Source organism: Hippopotamus amphibius, chromosome 3 (assembly GCF_030028045.1).
Source record: "Hippopotamus amphibius kiboko isolate mHipAmp2 chromosome 3, mHipAmp2.hap2, whole genome shotgun sequence".
Taxonomy (NCBI): Eukaryota; Metazoa; Chordata; class Mammalia; order Artiodactyla; family Hippopotamidae; genus Hippopotamus; species Hippopotamus amphibius.
The window spans coordinates 134,708,344-134,725,241 of record NC_080188.1 but is presented as its reverse complement, the minus strand read 5'-3'; the positions used below and the strand labels follow the sequence as shown (position 1 = coordinate 134,725,241).

The window sequence follows — 16,898 nt, the reverse complement described above, 5'->3', positions numbered from 1 at the left end:
TACAGATTTTAGTTATATAGAAAATGACATAAAGTATATGTAAGTTTTGATTTATGTATTAAATAGGTATAGAAACACACTGCTTGCACTCTTGTAACTTCTTTTTTTAAATCTTCTTTACTCTGTAAAGTGGCTCCGACCAACTTTTCCTTACACTGGTTATTTCACCCCCAGCCCCAGCACAAGCCTGGGAGAAATATCCTTGCATTCTCCATGAGGAAAGTGGCAAGTGTACAGTAGACTCTGAGAGTATTAGGTTGTGTAAGTACTTAGTACACAGTAAGCACTCAGGAAATAGGAGGACCTGAATGGATCCAGGAGTATGTAAAACAGTAGTCAGTTACTCAGTCAACAAATAGTCACCTTCTATGTATTAGGCTCCTTACTTGGTGCAGGAGTTATAAAATCAATGAAGACATGGTTGGCAACCTCAAAGCACTGGCAGTATACTTTGGAAGCCACACATAAATCAATGGTTGCAGGACAACATGCTAGTGATAATAAAAGCATGAAAGCATGAACGGAACGTTTGAATCATGCTGGAAAGTGACAGAAGATGTGGGCAGGTCTTGAGCTGAGTTTAAAAATAAAGAGTTGGAATTTAGCTAGATAAATGAGAGGGATGGAAGACTGACTTGGACATTAACAGAGGCAGTTAGCAACATGTCACATTAGGAACTGTGAATCATTATAGCTGGATCAAAGGAGGAGTTGTAAGGGATGAGGCCAGAAAGCTAGAAAGAATTCAAAACCATATAGTCATGAGTTCTAACCTAGAGAGTTGGGATCATTACAGATTTTACAATTCCCTTTAACCCAGATTCTGTGGTCATCACTGGCTCCCCCCCCCCCTCCAAGAGGGGGGCAGGAGCAATGTGACCAGGACCTCATGTCAGATACCTGTTTCCATCTGGGGTCCTGTCTTTGTGTGACTCCAACAGGGGCTGAATGATTTGGATTTCCTGTGCAATGTCACTCCAAAGCAGAGGTGAGCTGGAACCAAAGGAGTGTTGAGCTGTTCTTATATCCTCTTTTCTTCTTCCTTCAGGTATTAAAAAAAAAAGAAAAAAACAAAGATTTGTTCTGGAGAATGGTTTGGGATGTGGCAAATGTAGAGAAAGAAAGAAAAGGAAATGGAGAAATGATTCTTAATGAGGAACGCAGACTAGTATTTATCACTTTCTTCCCAAACTCAGTTTTCACTAGTCCCAGAGAGACCTTCCACCTGCCCCAGCTCAGGGAGGGTATGAGACAACCCAGTGGCAGCATAGTGCTGTAGAGTGAGGGTAGAAAACCAGATATGAGGACTGGTGAGTGTCTGGCATGTTTGTCCTTCACAATGTGTATCTATATTTCCTTTTCTTCTACTATATCTTTCATATTCCTTTCTTTCACATTTTCTAACCCTTCTCTTCTTCCTTTCCTTTCTCTACTCTTTTTATCTTTTTACCTCTTCTCTCTATTTATATTTCTTCCTGTCATTCTTCCCTTGCTTACCTTAATTCCTTCTTTTTTCTCTTTCCACTTTTCTCTTTCTTCTTGACTAGACTAATTAAACATGTGGACTTGAAACAGATTTTTGGGTTTGACTGAAGTCTATCACTTCTTTCGTATATGATCATGGGTAAATTTATGGACTTCCCTATATCACCTTTTCCTCATCCACAAAGGAAAGATACTAATCACATCTACTTCTGAGTTTTGTTCTAAAGGTTAAATGAGATCATGTGAAACACTCAGCATAGGCTTGTCATAAATGTAAGATGCTACTATTAAATTTTAGGTTTCCTTTTCAAACCCAGTTCTTTCTCCAGGCATTGTTTACCTTCACTGATGTGACTAAGAAGTACAGTAGTCCCTAGCCCCAGCTCCCTTATTATCATTTTGCATCCAAACCCTAAAACATTGGACTCTTTTTCTAGGTAAATCTTTCCTGAGTCATTTCACTCAAATTTTCCTCTTTTCTATATCACAAAAAGGACAAAACCCAGTATTTTCTTTTCTCATGTTATATTTTTGTGTACATCTAGACATCAGAGAAGCAAAGCAATACATATTACAACAACGGGCTTCGATGATGAACAATTTATTTGGTCATCACACAGTTTAAAGTTCTCTTTAGTGTCCTATATAGGAAAAGAATCTAAAAAGAGTGGATACATGTATGTGTATAATTGATTCACTTTGCTGTACATCTGAAAATAACACAACATTGTAACTCAACTATAGTGCAATAAAAATTAAATAAAAAATGAAATAAAATAAAATATTCAGAATTATCTATTAAAATTCAAATGCAAAGTTTAAATTATAAGAATGCATATAAATGTCTTAAATCAAAATAATTTAAATTAAATATTCTTAAATTTTACTTTTTAAAATTTAGTTAAGTCTTATTACATGTTTATGAAAATAAAGGTATTTGCAAGACTGGGGGCAAAAAGGCCTAAGCAAACATGTTTTGAATTCAGTCTCTGAATTAAATGAATGGAGCACTTTAGTTCTCATACTGTGCTTTTGAGTCTGACTGGTCACATGAGCCAGTTTATCTGACTGGCTTTGCTCTGATTTTTTTTTTGTCCACATGCTTGACTCAGGCTGATAGGTAGTCGGTTTTCCCTTGAAGGTAGCTTTTTTTTTCCCTATCTTTAGATTTTTACGTTTTTTAATTTTAAAAACCATAAATAAAACCTTTTTCATCTGTAGAGTGAAACTAAAAGAGAAACCACAGAAGAATGTTGGCCTTATACCAATAATTAAAACTTATAAACTATAGGGTAGTATTGGCATAGAAATGGGTGTTATTAAGTAAAATTCAGAAACAGATTATAGTACCTAGTGAAACTTACTTAAATGGTAAAATGACATTTCAATTAAGTAGAAAAGGCATAGATTATTCAAAAAATCATATGGTATTGCTTTTGGCCTTATTTGATATCATATATAAAAATAAATTTCAGAGCTACCAGCTCACATCAGTCAGAATAGCCATCATTAAAAAGTCTACAAATAATAAATGATGGAAAGGGTGTGGAGAAAAGGGAACCCTCTTACACTGTAGGCGGGAATGTAAATTGGTGTAGTCCCTATGGAGAACAGTATGGAGGTTCCTTAAAAACTAAAAATAGAGCTACCATATGATCCAGCAATCCAACTCCTGGGTATATATCCAGAGAAAAACAGTTCAAAAGGACATTGCACCCCAATGTTCATTGCAGCTCTGTTTACAATAGCCAAGACGTGGAAGCAATTTAAATGTCCATTAACAGATGAATGGATAAAGAAGATGTGATACGCACACACACACACACACACAATGGAGTATTACTCAGCCATTAAAAAGAATGAAATAATGTCATTTGCAGCAACATGGATGGACCTAAAGATTATCACATTAAGTTAAATGTCAGAAAGAGAAAGACAAATACTGTATGATATCACTTATATGAGGAATCTAAAGTATGACACAAATGAGCATATCTACAAAGAAAAAAAGATTTACAGATACAGAAAACAAACTTGTGATAGTCAAAGGGAAGTGAGGGGTGGGGTAGAGAAGGACTGGGAATTTGGGATTAACAGATGCAAATTATTATATATAGGATGGATAAACAACAAGGTCCTACTATATAGCACAGGGAAATATATTCAATATCCTATGATAAACCATAATGGACAAGAATATGAAAAAGAATATATATATATATATATATATATATATATATACGAACTGAATCACTTTTCTATACACCAGAGCTTTATACAATATTGTAAATCAACTATACTTCAATACATTTTTTTAAAAATTCCAAATATATTAACATAAATAAAACTAAAAACAGTCTAATTTAAAAATATTAGGATAAAACATAGAAGAATATTAGTAAAATATCCTGATGAAGGTGGTCTTTGTAATCCTCCTAAGAAACTTTGATCCATAAAGCAAAAAATTGACAGATTGGGACTTCCTAAGTGGCGCAGTGGTTAAGAATCCACCTGCCAATGCAGGAGACACAGGTTCGAGCCTGCTCTAGGAAGATTCCACATGCCACGGAGCAACTAAGCCCATGCACCACAACTATTGAGCCTGTGGTCTAGAGCCCGTGAGCCACAACTATTGAGCCTGTGTGCCGCAAACATTGAAGCCCATGCACCTAGAGCCCATGCTCCGCAACAAGAGAAGCCACTACAATGAGGAGCCCTTGCACCACAATGAAGAGTAGCCCCCGCTCTCAGCAACTAGAGAAAGCTGGTGTGCACCAACGAAGACCCAATGCAGCCAATAAATAAATAAATAAATTTATTTTAAAAAAATTGACAGATTGTTTTGTAAAAAGTAAAACATTCTCATTTGCAAAAGACACCATAAACAGAGGCAGAAAAATATTTTAAAAAATATGGTAGACAGAAAATTAATATAATTTTTATGTAAAGGGCTTTAGCATATTAATAGAAAGAGAAACAAAACAATTGGGAAAGGAAATGAACAGTAGGCAAAATGGAGATATGGCCAGTGAAAATTTATAAATATGCTCAAGTTCATGAGTGATCAGGATAATGCAAGTGAAAACATTAAGATGCCATTTTTATCCCATCAGATTGGTAAACATGAAAGGACTTATCTAATGCTAGTAAGGATAGGGTAATTGATATTTTTTATACTGTTCATAGAAATGTGAATTTTTAACACCTAAAATGTACTTACTCTTTATCTCAGTGATCTTATTCTTCTTCCGGGAGTCCATTCCAGAAGATATCAATACATAAGGATAGAGTACAAGGATGTCTATAATTGATAACTTATATATTGTTAATATGTTAATTGTTAAAAATGTATTTTTATCAATTACAAGTCTATAAAAACTTCTTGAATCAAATATGGTACTTTCAAACTATGGAATATAATGAAGCTATTTAAAAATAATTGGTAGATAGCTATCCCTTTGGGAAAATGTTCATGATATTTTTTAAGTGAACAGTGGAAATTGTAGATACTTACATACATATGCATATGTGATCATATATTTTTTCTTTGTTTTATTGAATTATAATTGACATACAGCACTGTTTTAAGTTTAAGTTGTACAGTATAAAGACTTAACTTACATACATCACGAAATGACTCCCATAATAAATTTAGTGAGTATCCATCATCTTATATAGATACAAAATAAAAGAAAAAAAATATTGTTTTCTTGTGATGAGAACTCAGGATTTACTCTCATCAATGTTCATATATAACATACAGCAGTGTTCTCTATATTAATCATGTGTACATTATATCTCTAGTACTTATTTATCTTATAAAGGAAAGTTTGTACCTTTTGAGCACCTTCTTCACCACACAAAAACATTATATTATTCTAGACTATATTCCCCACACTGTACATTTCATCCCCATGACTGACTCATGACTCATTTATTTTGTAGCTGGAAGTTGGTACCTCTTAATCTCCCTCACTTATTTCACTTATTTCCCCTCCACCCTCTCCTCTGACAACAACCTGGTTGTTCTCTCCACCTGTGACTCAGCTTCTGTTTTGTTATGTTTGTTTATTTGTCTTGTTTTTGTTCATTTGTTTTGTTTTTTAGATTCCATATATAAGTGAAATTGTATTTTTCTATCTAACTTATTTCACTTAGCATAAAACCCTCTAGGTCCATCCACATTGTTGCAAATGCCAAGATTTCATTTCTTTTTATGGCTGAGTAATATTCCATTGTATATTTATATACCACATCTTCTTTATCCATTCATTTATTAATGGGCACTTAGGTTGCTTCCATATTTGGCTATTGTTAATAATGCTGCAGTGAACATAGGGGTTCATACATATTTTTGAATTAGTGGTTTTTTTTTTCCTTTAGAAAAATACCCAGAAGTGAAATTGCTGGATTGTATGGTAGTTCTATTTTTAATTCTTTGAGGCACCTGCATACTGTTTTCCCTTTTGGCTGCACCAATTTACATTCCCACCAACAATGCACAAGGGTTCCCTTTTCCCCACATCTTCACCAACATTTGTTATTTGCTATCTTTTTGATAATAGCCATTTTGACATGTGTGAGGGGATATCTCATGGTTTTGATTTGCATCTCTCTGATCATGAGTGATGTTGAGCATCTTTTCATGGGTCCGTTGGCCATCTATATGTCTTCTTTGGGAAAATGTCCGCTCAGATCCTCTGCCCATTATTTCACTGGTTTGCTATTTTTTTTTTCTTTTTCTTTATTTTTGTGGCCCAAGGGAGTCTCAGTGCAGATAATCAGGCTGGTGACTCCAGCGGGCTAGCCACGTTCCCCCTGATCCTCTGAACCCCAGAGGGTCTCTCCACACATGGGCACCCCTCCCATCCTGCAGCCATGCCTCCAGGTCGCTGGTCCCATCCAGCCTCCACTTCTCCTCCCCCCACTTCTCGTCCCCCCTTGCTTCCCGCCACTTCCTACCTGGTTGCTCAGGGATTCCTCCAACCCCTTGGGTCTCAAGGTCTCCCACCAGCGTGTGGTAGGTGCCCTAGTTGTAAGGAGATGTGAACTCCACATCCTCCTACTCCTTCGCCTTCACTGGGTTGTTTGTTTTTTTATTTTGTTTTGTTTTTTGACGCTGAGTTGTATGAGCTACCACCACACACTCTCTGTGAGAGTCTGACATACCTACAGTGGTGAGAGATGATCGCTTTATGCATTTTGAGGTGGGATTGTAAGGGTTTCCTTTAAATATTTATGAAGAATTTGAATTTCTTTGTGTATTTTTCTCAGGAAATGGTCTGTAGCTTTCATCAGATCCTTAAGAGGATCTGTTCCTCAAAATAGTTTGACTCTTTGTCCTTAACACCATGTAAGTGTGAGAGAAGTGGGGGCCTCATGACGTAAGAGACATAGGATCTGTGACTGTGAGTGTGAATGTTCTATGACCTCTTTTCTAGGGAAAAGAATTTATGAAAGAAGAAAAGCATTCTGAGCAGTTTTGGCAGGGGTCTATCTCTCAGCCATCTGTAGCTCCCCTCCTCCTCCTCAGTCTCCTGGTGTTCCCATCTTCTCTCAGTCAGGCAGGTACCTGGAGTTAGAAGCAGCGCTGCTCTGGAAGGTGAACTCTATCCATTGAAAACTTACAGAGGACCTGTAAGTAAACTACCAAATCTGTTCAGCAAAGTTTCTGAAGACTGCCTTGGTGCTGTGACTAAAGGCAGGTGGAACAGTGGCAGGAACCAAAGAATATACAATATTCTTTTTCCACTTTCTTTCCCAGAGCTGGCATGGGAGAGATAAAAACTGGGTCTGAGCCACTTTCTATAATCACCGCATACACTGCTATTTCTCATAACATGTCTCTGTGGATCATTAATGTGTTTTACAAGCAGATGGTTTTGTATGAAGCATTTATTGACCCTTATTGTTAAGATGCCTGTGTTGCACTGGCAGCATCTGCCCTGAGGCCGTTAAAGCACATGATGAGAAAGATAGGCATGCATATGGAAGGAGTATTCTGTCCACGGACCATGAGCAGGTAAGCTCAGCATGCCAAATAGGGATGAAATAGGGGGAAGTACAATGGAAAAACACACTTGAGAAATGTATTACGTAAAATAATTTACTTCTCATTCAGAATGACCTTCCAGACCTATTGGTGAGACAGCAGTCTGTAAGTACAGATACAACCTGAAAGTCATGACAGTTCTAGGGCAAGACCAATTAGAGTTACATGTTTGGATCCTGGAGTTAACTAGAGACAAAGTGTGGAACTGCATATAACAGAAAGGGGTGCTGATGAGGAACTCTGGGGACATTGAAAGCAAGACTGCCAGAGAGACAAAAAGGGTACAATTGAGGAAACCTATACATTTAATGCAATGAGATTTGTATACACACACTCAGGTGTCTTCATTTTTCAGTCCAGTCTATTGGCTTAAAAGCCACAAAGGTGCCCATGCATGTAACTTACACTGGAAAAATTGGTGCAGTGCTCATGTATGTATGTATGTGCACTTCAAAGGCAGCAGTTGTAAAAGAATGAGAAGAAAATTACTTCCTGGCCATTCATTAATAATTCAGGTGATATCCTGCACCTCCATTTATAAAACAATACAGTAATGAAAACAGTGTACAAAACATCATAAATAACATAAATTTTCAAGTATTTCATATGCCTTGAAAAGTTCTAAACAGTAGTTCTAACAATTGGTATCCTTTTTTTCCTTTTTTTTTTTTCTTTTCTCTCTCATTACATCTCAGAGCCTAGAAAGAAATGCCTTCAGTTTCTGTTAGTCCTGATGTTTGGGATGGAATGAACCAGATTCTACCTTCAGAAGAGAAACTTATGAGGGCTTTTCAGTTTGTGAAAACATATTCCCCCTTATAAAATATAATCTCTCTTCTGATGCTAGTTTATCAGGAATAGGCATATAGCCTAGAGCCATTATGGGGAAGCAAACCACCACAGTGAACTAAGGAGCCTCATCTGATGGCTAAAGTTCTCAGGGAAAAACAAAATGAGAAGAGCACCTTAATCAAGAGAGGAACAGAGAGTAGGGGATAAGAATATTAACCTTTAACTCCTGTGCCCTTACTCAGCCAGCATCTTACCATAGGTAGAGCTGCTGAGGCCCTACCTACGTTTCTTCATTCAGTTCAAGCACCCCATCTCCAACTCCATACCAACCCAGCTGCCACTATTATGCACCAAGTACCCAAGCCAAGAAGGGGAGGCCAGCAGCTTGGGGACTCAAAAGTGCCATTAGTGATAACCAGCCAAAGACAGCACTGTGTCAGGCAGGCATAAAATTCTTTATATTTGCTCCATAGAATACTGTGCAACTTGGAGTCTGCTGATGATTACGTTAAGTATGAAGTCCCTTGGATGCTTCTCCAGAGAGACTCATGGAGTTTTACATAATCGACATTGCACAGGTTAGCATTCCTTTCTTAGCCTGCAAGGCAGCTGGTTTAGTTTGCGCTGTTCAGTTGCAGAGTGAAAGACTGGGGATCAGAACATGCATGTAAGTATATTCACACACTCTAGTTATGAGCACCTAGGGTCTTTCCTGTCTATTCTTGTAGAAATATATATGTATGCATACATACATACATATATACAGAATGTGTGTACTTATATATACATATATACATGTATACATACATGTGTATACATACATACACACACACACACACACATATGTACATAAAATAGATCAACCTCATCTAACATCTCGAGTTTGGAGAAAGTGCTGGTTAACAGAACACATGTGCCTGTGGATGTCACATGAAGTGTACCAACTACCAACCAACCAACCTGAGGTCACACTGCTGGCAGGAGAGAACTGCCAACAGCCTTTGAAAATCCAGCCCCAAGAGGCTATTATTTGGATGCTCGCTCACATGGCACCCTAAAAGAAATTTGAGAAAAATGGACTGAAATGAGGTCCTGCCCTGATGAATACCAAAACACCAAAATGTAATCTAGCTTTTGTATGGGAGTGACTCACACCTAGCCAGCAGCATGAACACTAGGCTACAATGTGGAGAAAGCACTGGTGCTTAATGCAGATCGATATTTGGCCTCAGGTTTTCCAGGCATAGAGTCTTGGCATTTCAGCCTCCACCACTGAGCGAGAATTAGGCACACTGGGGGACCAGGGAAGGACAGTCTGTAGAACTCTTGGCTCCTTTCTGCTTCTCTGACCCACAGCTGGAAAGGTTGGCCAAATCAAGGTAGAATCGGGACTTGAGGAAGCGGCGATATGAATCCTTCTCCATCAGGTTGAAAATCTTCTTCTGAGCCTCATCGAAGCAGGTTATCGTGGGCTCCAGCATGTTCCGGCTTGTCTCCTCCCTGGTGCAAGAGTCCAGGTTTACCTGAGGGGCAGAGGCCAAGGCTCCATTAGACATTTTACCCCGTGAGGATGGGAGGCTGCGGGCTTGTACTGAATAAGTGTGCACCCTCTGTACCTCAAGAGTGAAAAAAAGGACATTTGGCTCCACCGTGGCACATGTGAGAGAATATAAAAGGCTTATCTGCTTCAGGGTAGCAGGGCAATATCTTCCATGATTTCTCACAAACTGGGGAGACTGAGCCAAAAAAATTCATGATGGGAGATCATCTGAGTCATCAATATGAAAGAACTTCTTACTTAACTGATTTATTTAGGGTTGTCAAGATTGTAACAACCTGCTCCACTGCCGTATCTTTAACTCACATCATCTAAGGATCCATGACATTGAGTGTCTGGAAAATGTCACTAAGATCCAGACACTTATCTGCCATGCAGACCTACCTCTTTGGTTGCCTGGACCGAGATGAATTCATTGTAGATCTTTTTGGCCTTGGGACTTAGTTTAGAAGGTGATTTGATTTTCTTATACTCTTCACAGCTTATCCAGAAGTCGATGTTCTCCTCACTGTATTCAGACTTCAAAAAGGCTTTGAAAGCTGCCAGCCCACCTTGACAGAGGAGAAAGAACCACAGTTGTCATCACACTGACGGTCTTCGTGGACACGGTATTGCAGATAAAGCCGGGGTACTTGAGGGAATAAGACATCGGTTCAAACAGTTCCCTATTTCGCCCTTTTGGGGAGTCACTGGGGGGTCAGATAACCCTAATCTATATTTGGAATCTATTGGATCCCAGTTATACCTAGTGTTTCTTGCTCAAGGTTTGAAGCCTCTTTCAGGAAAGTGTTATATTTCTGAAATGCCTGTGCTGCCCTCCATTGCCAAAGTGAGTTTGGGAAAGAGAAACTGTGGTTGATTCTGCAAGAAATCTCAATATTGGGGGTTTTTCCTCTATCCTTTTTCCATGTGGTAAAAGAGATGGTTTTCCACACAGATTGTGTATGAGTTTTCCATTGTATATCACAAAGCTCTAGAGTATGGTAAAATTTTAAGCAGACTGATTTTCCTGAGTCTGGAATTCAGAAGAAATCCAAGCCTTTCTGTAATTCCTATTAGATCAAGCATCATATGAGACAACTTGTCTACCCAGTGTGCTTTATCTTCCTCCCAGGGAGTGAGAGTTGGGGGGAAGCGGTCATACTTACATTCATGACTAATCAGGTTTTCCAATGATTCAGCCCATTTTTTGACTTCCTCTTGGCTCACTCTAGAGACATTACAGAGAAAAAGAATCATTTGAATGCTAGCATACAAAATGGGGGCAAAACATTTAAGATCCTGAGTAAAATGCAGAGATTTTATTTTCTATCATTATGCTGAGATCTGTTGTTGAGTAGGGCAGCCTTTCCACTAGATGTATGGAAATTTCAAAGGCAAGCATGATCTCTGTGGAAATGGAGGACACTGTGATCCAAATCTAGGTTAACTAGGGACATAACTTCCTTTTCTCCTCATAGAACATCTCTGTCATCAGATAGCGAATACGTAACTGCTCTTTGCCAAGGTCTTTTCTCTTACCTCTGACAAATCACCACTTTGTCCTTCTTGCTGTGGGAAGAATTATGTTCACAGGAATCAGACTTCTGCAGCAGGAAACCTAGCCGATGTTTCATATCTTTTGCACTGCACAGAAGAGGGGGAAAAAAAGAATAATGATATTCAGCTCTCTTTAAAAGATACCCTACTAGTTCAGTTCAAACAGTCCATTACTACTAAAGAGGCAGCGGCAGCTTATTTAGGAAATAGGAGTTGAAGCTGGCGTGAAATCTCAGGTTTCAAGATTCCACTTCTGCTTCTGCCTATGACTTACTGCAAAACCTGGAGCACAGCTTCCTTCATCAGTAACCGGAATTCAGACCCTTCAGTCTATCTGAGGAGACTCTTCTGTAAACCTGTCATTTTGAGCAGTAGAACACTTAGGTATCTTCAGTAGAAACACATTGAAAACTTGGCTATTCTCTGAGTAGGTTTTAGGAATTGGAGAGCCAGCAGTGAACGGTGAAATACGGCACCTGCTTGTTGCACGCCACCTTCTGGAGGGTGGTTGCTATTTGCATCTGCCTCTTTCCTAGCAGAACAATGTAGACGCACCTCAGGAAGTAAAGGTTTGTTCAGTTCCAGCCTGGATGTGCTGAACGAGTCACTTTAGGGGATATACATGGAGGTGTGCAGTTCCAGCAGACAGGAGTGGAAGATGAGGGGGAAAGACACAAATGTTCAGGCTGAACCTGAGCTCCTGCAGGTTTGCTTCTAAAGCAAACAAGCTCTCCTGCTGCTGCTACTGCTTCCCTTCTTCATATCTACACTGTAAGGATATTTACACTATAAAGGACATTTGAGGCTTAAAGACAATAATAAGGAGAAGCAAGCAAGAGTCATCACTGAAGCTCATGATTGTTTAATTAGAGCAGAGCTTCCAGCTTATGGCCACTGTTTAATAGGCAGCTAGGGTACGGCAGGGCACGTGACTTACTCAAAAAGGAGGACCTTGTAATAAGCTTTCAGCTTGACTCTCACACTCTTTGTTATTTTATTCTTTTGCTTGGGTCTCTTTTCTTATAAAAGCTGAGACATAGTTTTAAAAGAGAAATGTTATTTTGAAGGAGATGAATGACTAAATGAATGACTAGATGTTCCTACTTAGACAGAGGAAAATAAAGCCGCAAGGGTAAAAGGACATTGTAGGATGGCTACTGGTATATTAGTGCCTTATCTATGTGCATTTCTCCAGAAAGTTTGAAATCCATTATGTTCTTGTGCTGCCCCTAAAACAGTATTTTCTCTCTCTCACAAGATTGTTCTTCCTCCTCTGTTTCCCCAACTGGTTATGGGATACAAAGTCGTCCTTAATGAAAGCAAGATTTAATCATGAAGCCTGCAGTGATTCTAAGGTGATGATGTAAGTATATTGTAAATCATCTCATGTTTCTATGTGCCAGGTGCTCCTGCGATCTGACAGTTATTGACCAATGCAGAGTCTTTTCATGAAGACTTGGAAGTATGCTTAGCAAGTACATTGCCCTTGCCCTTATAACACAACCATAGAAATAAAAAGCAAAACACTCCAGTGGGCTCTGAAGTAAGAAACCTGGATTTGATCTGCACTCTGCCACCCACCACCTATGTGACCTTGAACGTTTCACATTCCCTCTGGAGCCTCAGGCACCAATGTGAGGATGAAAAAGTGCTGCACACGATGATTCGGAGTTCACTGGTGAGGAAGGGGAAGAGCAGCTGACCCTACTGACATGGAGTTTACCTTCCCAGGCTAGCCTCTTAGCTCCTTGAAGGCAATGCTCTAGAGCAATTACTCATCTGTCTCCTAGAATATTTACCAGAGCAGAACTTTTCCTGACACTCCTGTATTTTGTATGATTAATTTTGTAGATGAGTTAACTGAAGCTGGGATTAATTTGCTCCATTCAGTTCAGGAAATTAATGGTGGAGGTCAGAGCCACTGTTTTCATAAGTATTCTCTGCCAGACCCTCCTGCTTCATTTTAAAGCAGCCATGAAAGTATGAAAAAAAAAAGAATATTTTTTCATACTCCTGAATGCCAGGAGATAATCTCCTTAGGATTGCACAAAAGACTGTGCTTTTTGGGATAATTCTAAATTGAAATTTAAGGTGACTTCTATAAGCAGAGGAAAAAGAGAGGGGGTGGTGCATCTGCAAAGTGACTTTTTATCTTTAACTGTAAGATTAAGTAACGTAATATGCACCAGTTTTATGGTTTTTCAACCAGCTAACATATGAGCATTCTATGAAAGCACTTATTTATACCTTTTTAAAAAAAGACAAAGACATATGAGCAGCTGCATTATCTTTGTTTTCTTTTTAATCAAGAGACAATACATTGACAAAATGATGTCTTTAAGATGAGATTTTCCCCAGAACCCTTATCTAATTTGTTTTGATCGATACTTCTCAATCACCACTCACATATGGCATTGCAAGAACTAGAGGTAGGGGGCAGAGGGATAAGGGAGGTCTAGTTTTGAAACTTATTTTACTGTAGCATTTGCTTATAAGAACACATAGTGAAAGATACTGCAGCATCACACAGACAGCATAGTGCCTTTCTGGTGAGGTAGCCAAACTTCATTCTGGGGTATCCTCCTCAAAACGAGATCTAGTATACCATCAGAAAGCCCAGATCCATGATTCTGTGTACCTCAGTGATATTCAAATAACAGTAATCACTGGTAGAGATATTACAGACTACTGCATATAGTCCAAAAACCTCATATCACTTCTTAATTAGAACTAGCTTGGTCAGAGGATCAGAACAGTCTCAAGACCGAGGTCATAGAAAGCAACATATAGGATGCCAAAATTTGAAGAACACTTCCTAAGTCACAACTTCTAACTAATCTTGAAGGAAAGCTAGGAGGTTGATGCTCTCCTCACCACATTGTTTCTAATTCCAAAGAACCAGGTTAGTAAGTAGGTTATGCAAACAACTTTAAGTCTATCTGAAAGTTTAACACTATCTGGTTTAGTGTCTGAAAATAATCTTACCTCCTCAAGCAAGAAGCTGGCAGACCTGCAAGTCCTTTGCACATCTTGTGTAGCGTGGGATTCACGTTAGGAAAGAAATGCAGCAGGAGGAGCTGTGGCTTCTCTTCTGAGCGCACTTTGCCTTTTCTCCTGCAAAGATGCTGTCAGAATCCTCTCTGAGCTTCTCCCTCCCAAGCCTGTAGGGGTCTGTTTTATAGCCCAGCCACTGACCATCCAGCCAATCAGATGGCAGATCTGTAATAGGAGCTCCTCTCAGCCTCCTCCTGCCTCTTCAGCCTCTGGAAGAGATAAGGAAGAAACGGCTGACGCAACGATGCAAAGTGAACAGGCAGAAAAATCCTCCTGCAAAGTCGACACACAGAAAATACAAACTTGCTCAGCGTCTCTACGGATGTCTGTGGTTTTGAATTTCCAGAAAAGGATAAAAGAAGTTTACAATGCTACAAAACATGAGTTTATTCATTTGTCTGTAAAAACAGTGTCAAGGAAACTTGCCTCCTGGAAGGAAAGGGGCCAGCATGGGTTTCTGGGCTTACTTTGGGGCTGACTCTCAATGCACTTCCTCTTTTGGATTAGAAATATCATTTCATACATAATCCAAAATCAGATCCTCACTGTTTCCAAAAGAGAGTGGGCAGGATCATCGTTTCTAGGCAGGGATTTGCAGAAGTTTCTTTCTCTGTTGTCACATTCACACAGGGATGTGGGGGAGGAATAGCTGGAAGACAGACAGTTATAAGGCTGGCAGCACAGAAAACTAGCTTAGGGAAAATAGGTTAGCTACATCTGTAATGAGCCTGACTGTGGAATACTTTTCTAGAACTCTTACTAAGAACAGGATTCAGCTAAGCACTGACAATCTCTTTTGTATATGCATGCCTCCTGCAAAAAGCTTCAAAACATCAGCTTGAAGATGACAGGAGGGAATAAATGAACAAATATAGACACCTGTATTCTTATTTGCAAGTGGGTTTATCTCTTGTTATGTCTTATGCAATTCTAGGTATCCAAACTAGTATTTCAAAATATTTAGAAACAGAGAGACAGAGAGAAAAGAAAAATGTGTAGTTTGCCTTGCATCTTACTAGGGTTCACAATGAACATAATAACATCTAACCCCACAGGTGCTTCTGAACACCTGGTCAATTAGTATCTTTTGTATACAATATGATGGACTGAATACTTCAAAGAATCATGCAGGTGTTTCACATCTTGTAGTTGTAGCTCAAATATTCACACCAGAGTTACAGAGGGATCTTCTGTAAGTCATAGTTACAGAGGAAAGCTTTGAATGGAAGGAGAAAGTTAATTGCTATGTCAGAACGGAACAGCTTTCATTTTGAAAGCAGAAAGATTCCTGATCATAAGATATAGCTAGCTGTACTTTAGGTATAAGAATCTGAGGCATCTAATGGCTTAGCTAAAGAAGATGAAAAATAGATGGGCTCCAGTGAGATGCAAAGGCACCCAAAAATATAAAAGGGTAAAGAGCAAGGCCCCTGACACATACATGGCCTTGACCATCACTCACTACGCCCACCCCCACCCCAACCTCTGTCTGTGGGTAGCAGAACAAGGAGATTGCTGAGAAATATAAAAGCATGGAGGGACCATTAGCTCCAGAAGATACATTTAAATTACGGGAAAAAATCTCTGCTCTTCTCCCATAAAGACAGAAAAAAAATGTATTAGATTAGCTACTGGGCAACTTTTCTTTGAGATATAGAACAAATGAATTTCTTTGTGAAGTTGGCAGCCATCCTTGGTGGTGTTGTGGAAGGGACTACAGTGCAATGCAAAATGACAGAGGCCAAGGAAGGTAGATACAGGGAGATGGACCAGTCAGAAATAGCATCAAAGAGGAGAAACTAATTAAAAGGGAGAAAAGGTCACCCAAAGATAGACCAGGGCCTTCGTTGCTTACCTGGGCATCCACAATAGTGATCACTTAAATAATCTGAATTTGGAATCATGAATGAAGACCTGATAGGAACTTGATACCTTGGACCTAGATCAAAGAGAAGTCTGATTTGTCATGAGTTAAATATAAATAGCTTCAACAGATGAGCTGAATGGGATTTAAGACAATCTAGAGTAACACCTTAATTTTACCAGAAAGGAAATAGAGAGGGAAAGTGACTTGCCAAGGTCACAGTTTTTTACTAATAGAGCTGGTTTCTTGACACTAGATTATGTGGCTCTTCCACAGTGCTAACCCATCACTCAATTGTCTTATCTAATGAGATAAACTATGTAAACAGAGGTATTTCTAAACTATAAAGTGCTACGCAAATATTTTTTATTGTTTACATTATACACAGTAGATAACAAAATGTGGTATTAATTTAATACATTTCATTCAAGGAAAACTCACTGTGCCCAATTTTCTCTTGCTCCATAACAGCCAGAACTGCTGCAAACCTCACTGCTCTGGTTTTCTATTAAAACTAGGTCTTTTTAACTTTGTAATTAGTCCATTAATCTGTC

At 38.9% G+C, this 16,898-nt stretch overlaps 1 protein-coding gene across 2 annotated transcripts; it reads right to left on the bottom strand.

Moving 5' to 3' along the window:
* Window positions 1-9,478: 9,478 nt before the first annotated feature.
* Window positions 9,479-14,557, bottom strand: RGS4 (regulator of G protein signaling 4). Of its 2 annotated transcripts, XM_057727731.1 has the most exons (5): window positions 14,412-14,470; window positions 11,409-11,513; window positions 11,036-11,097; window positions 10,272-10,438; window positions 9,479-9,852 (listed from the first exon to the last, which is right to left on the bottom strand). In XM_057727731.1, the coding sequence occupies exons 1-5, from the start codon at window positions 14,453-14,455 to the stop codon at window positions 9,613-9,615; spliced, it is 618 nt and encodes a 205-aa protein (XP_057583714.1). In that variant the 5' UTR covers window positions 14,456-14,470; the 3' UTR covers window positions 9,479-9,612. The 2 variants fall into 2 exon arrangements, with proteins under 2 accessions (XP_057583714.1, XP_057583715.1); XM_057727732.1 differs by lacking the exon at window positions 10,272-10,438 and having other exon boundaries at window positions 9,714-9,852; window positions 14,412-14,557.
* Window positions 14,558-16,898: the final 2,341 nt, after the last annotated feature.

What these genes read in the sequence shown, in the direction of transcription:
- RGS4 (XM_057727731.1), bottom strand. Translation starts at nt 14,455, where the DNA reads ATGTGCAAAGGACTTGCAGGTCTGCCAGCTTCTTGCTTGAGGAG. An exon ending in CCAGCTTCTTGCTTGAGGAG is followed by an intron (nt 11,514 to 14,411) that starts GTAAGATTATTT and finishes TCTTCTGTGCAG; the next exon opens with TGCAAAAGATATGAAACATC. An exon ending in AAAGTGGTGATTTGTCAGAG is followed by an intron (nt 11,098 to 11,408) that starts GTAAGAGAAAAG and finishes TAATGTCTCTAG; the next exon opens with AGTGAGCCAAGAGGAAGTCA.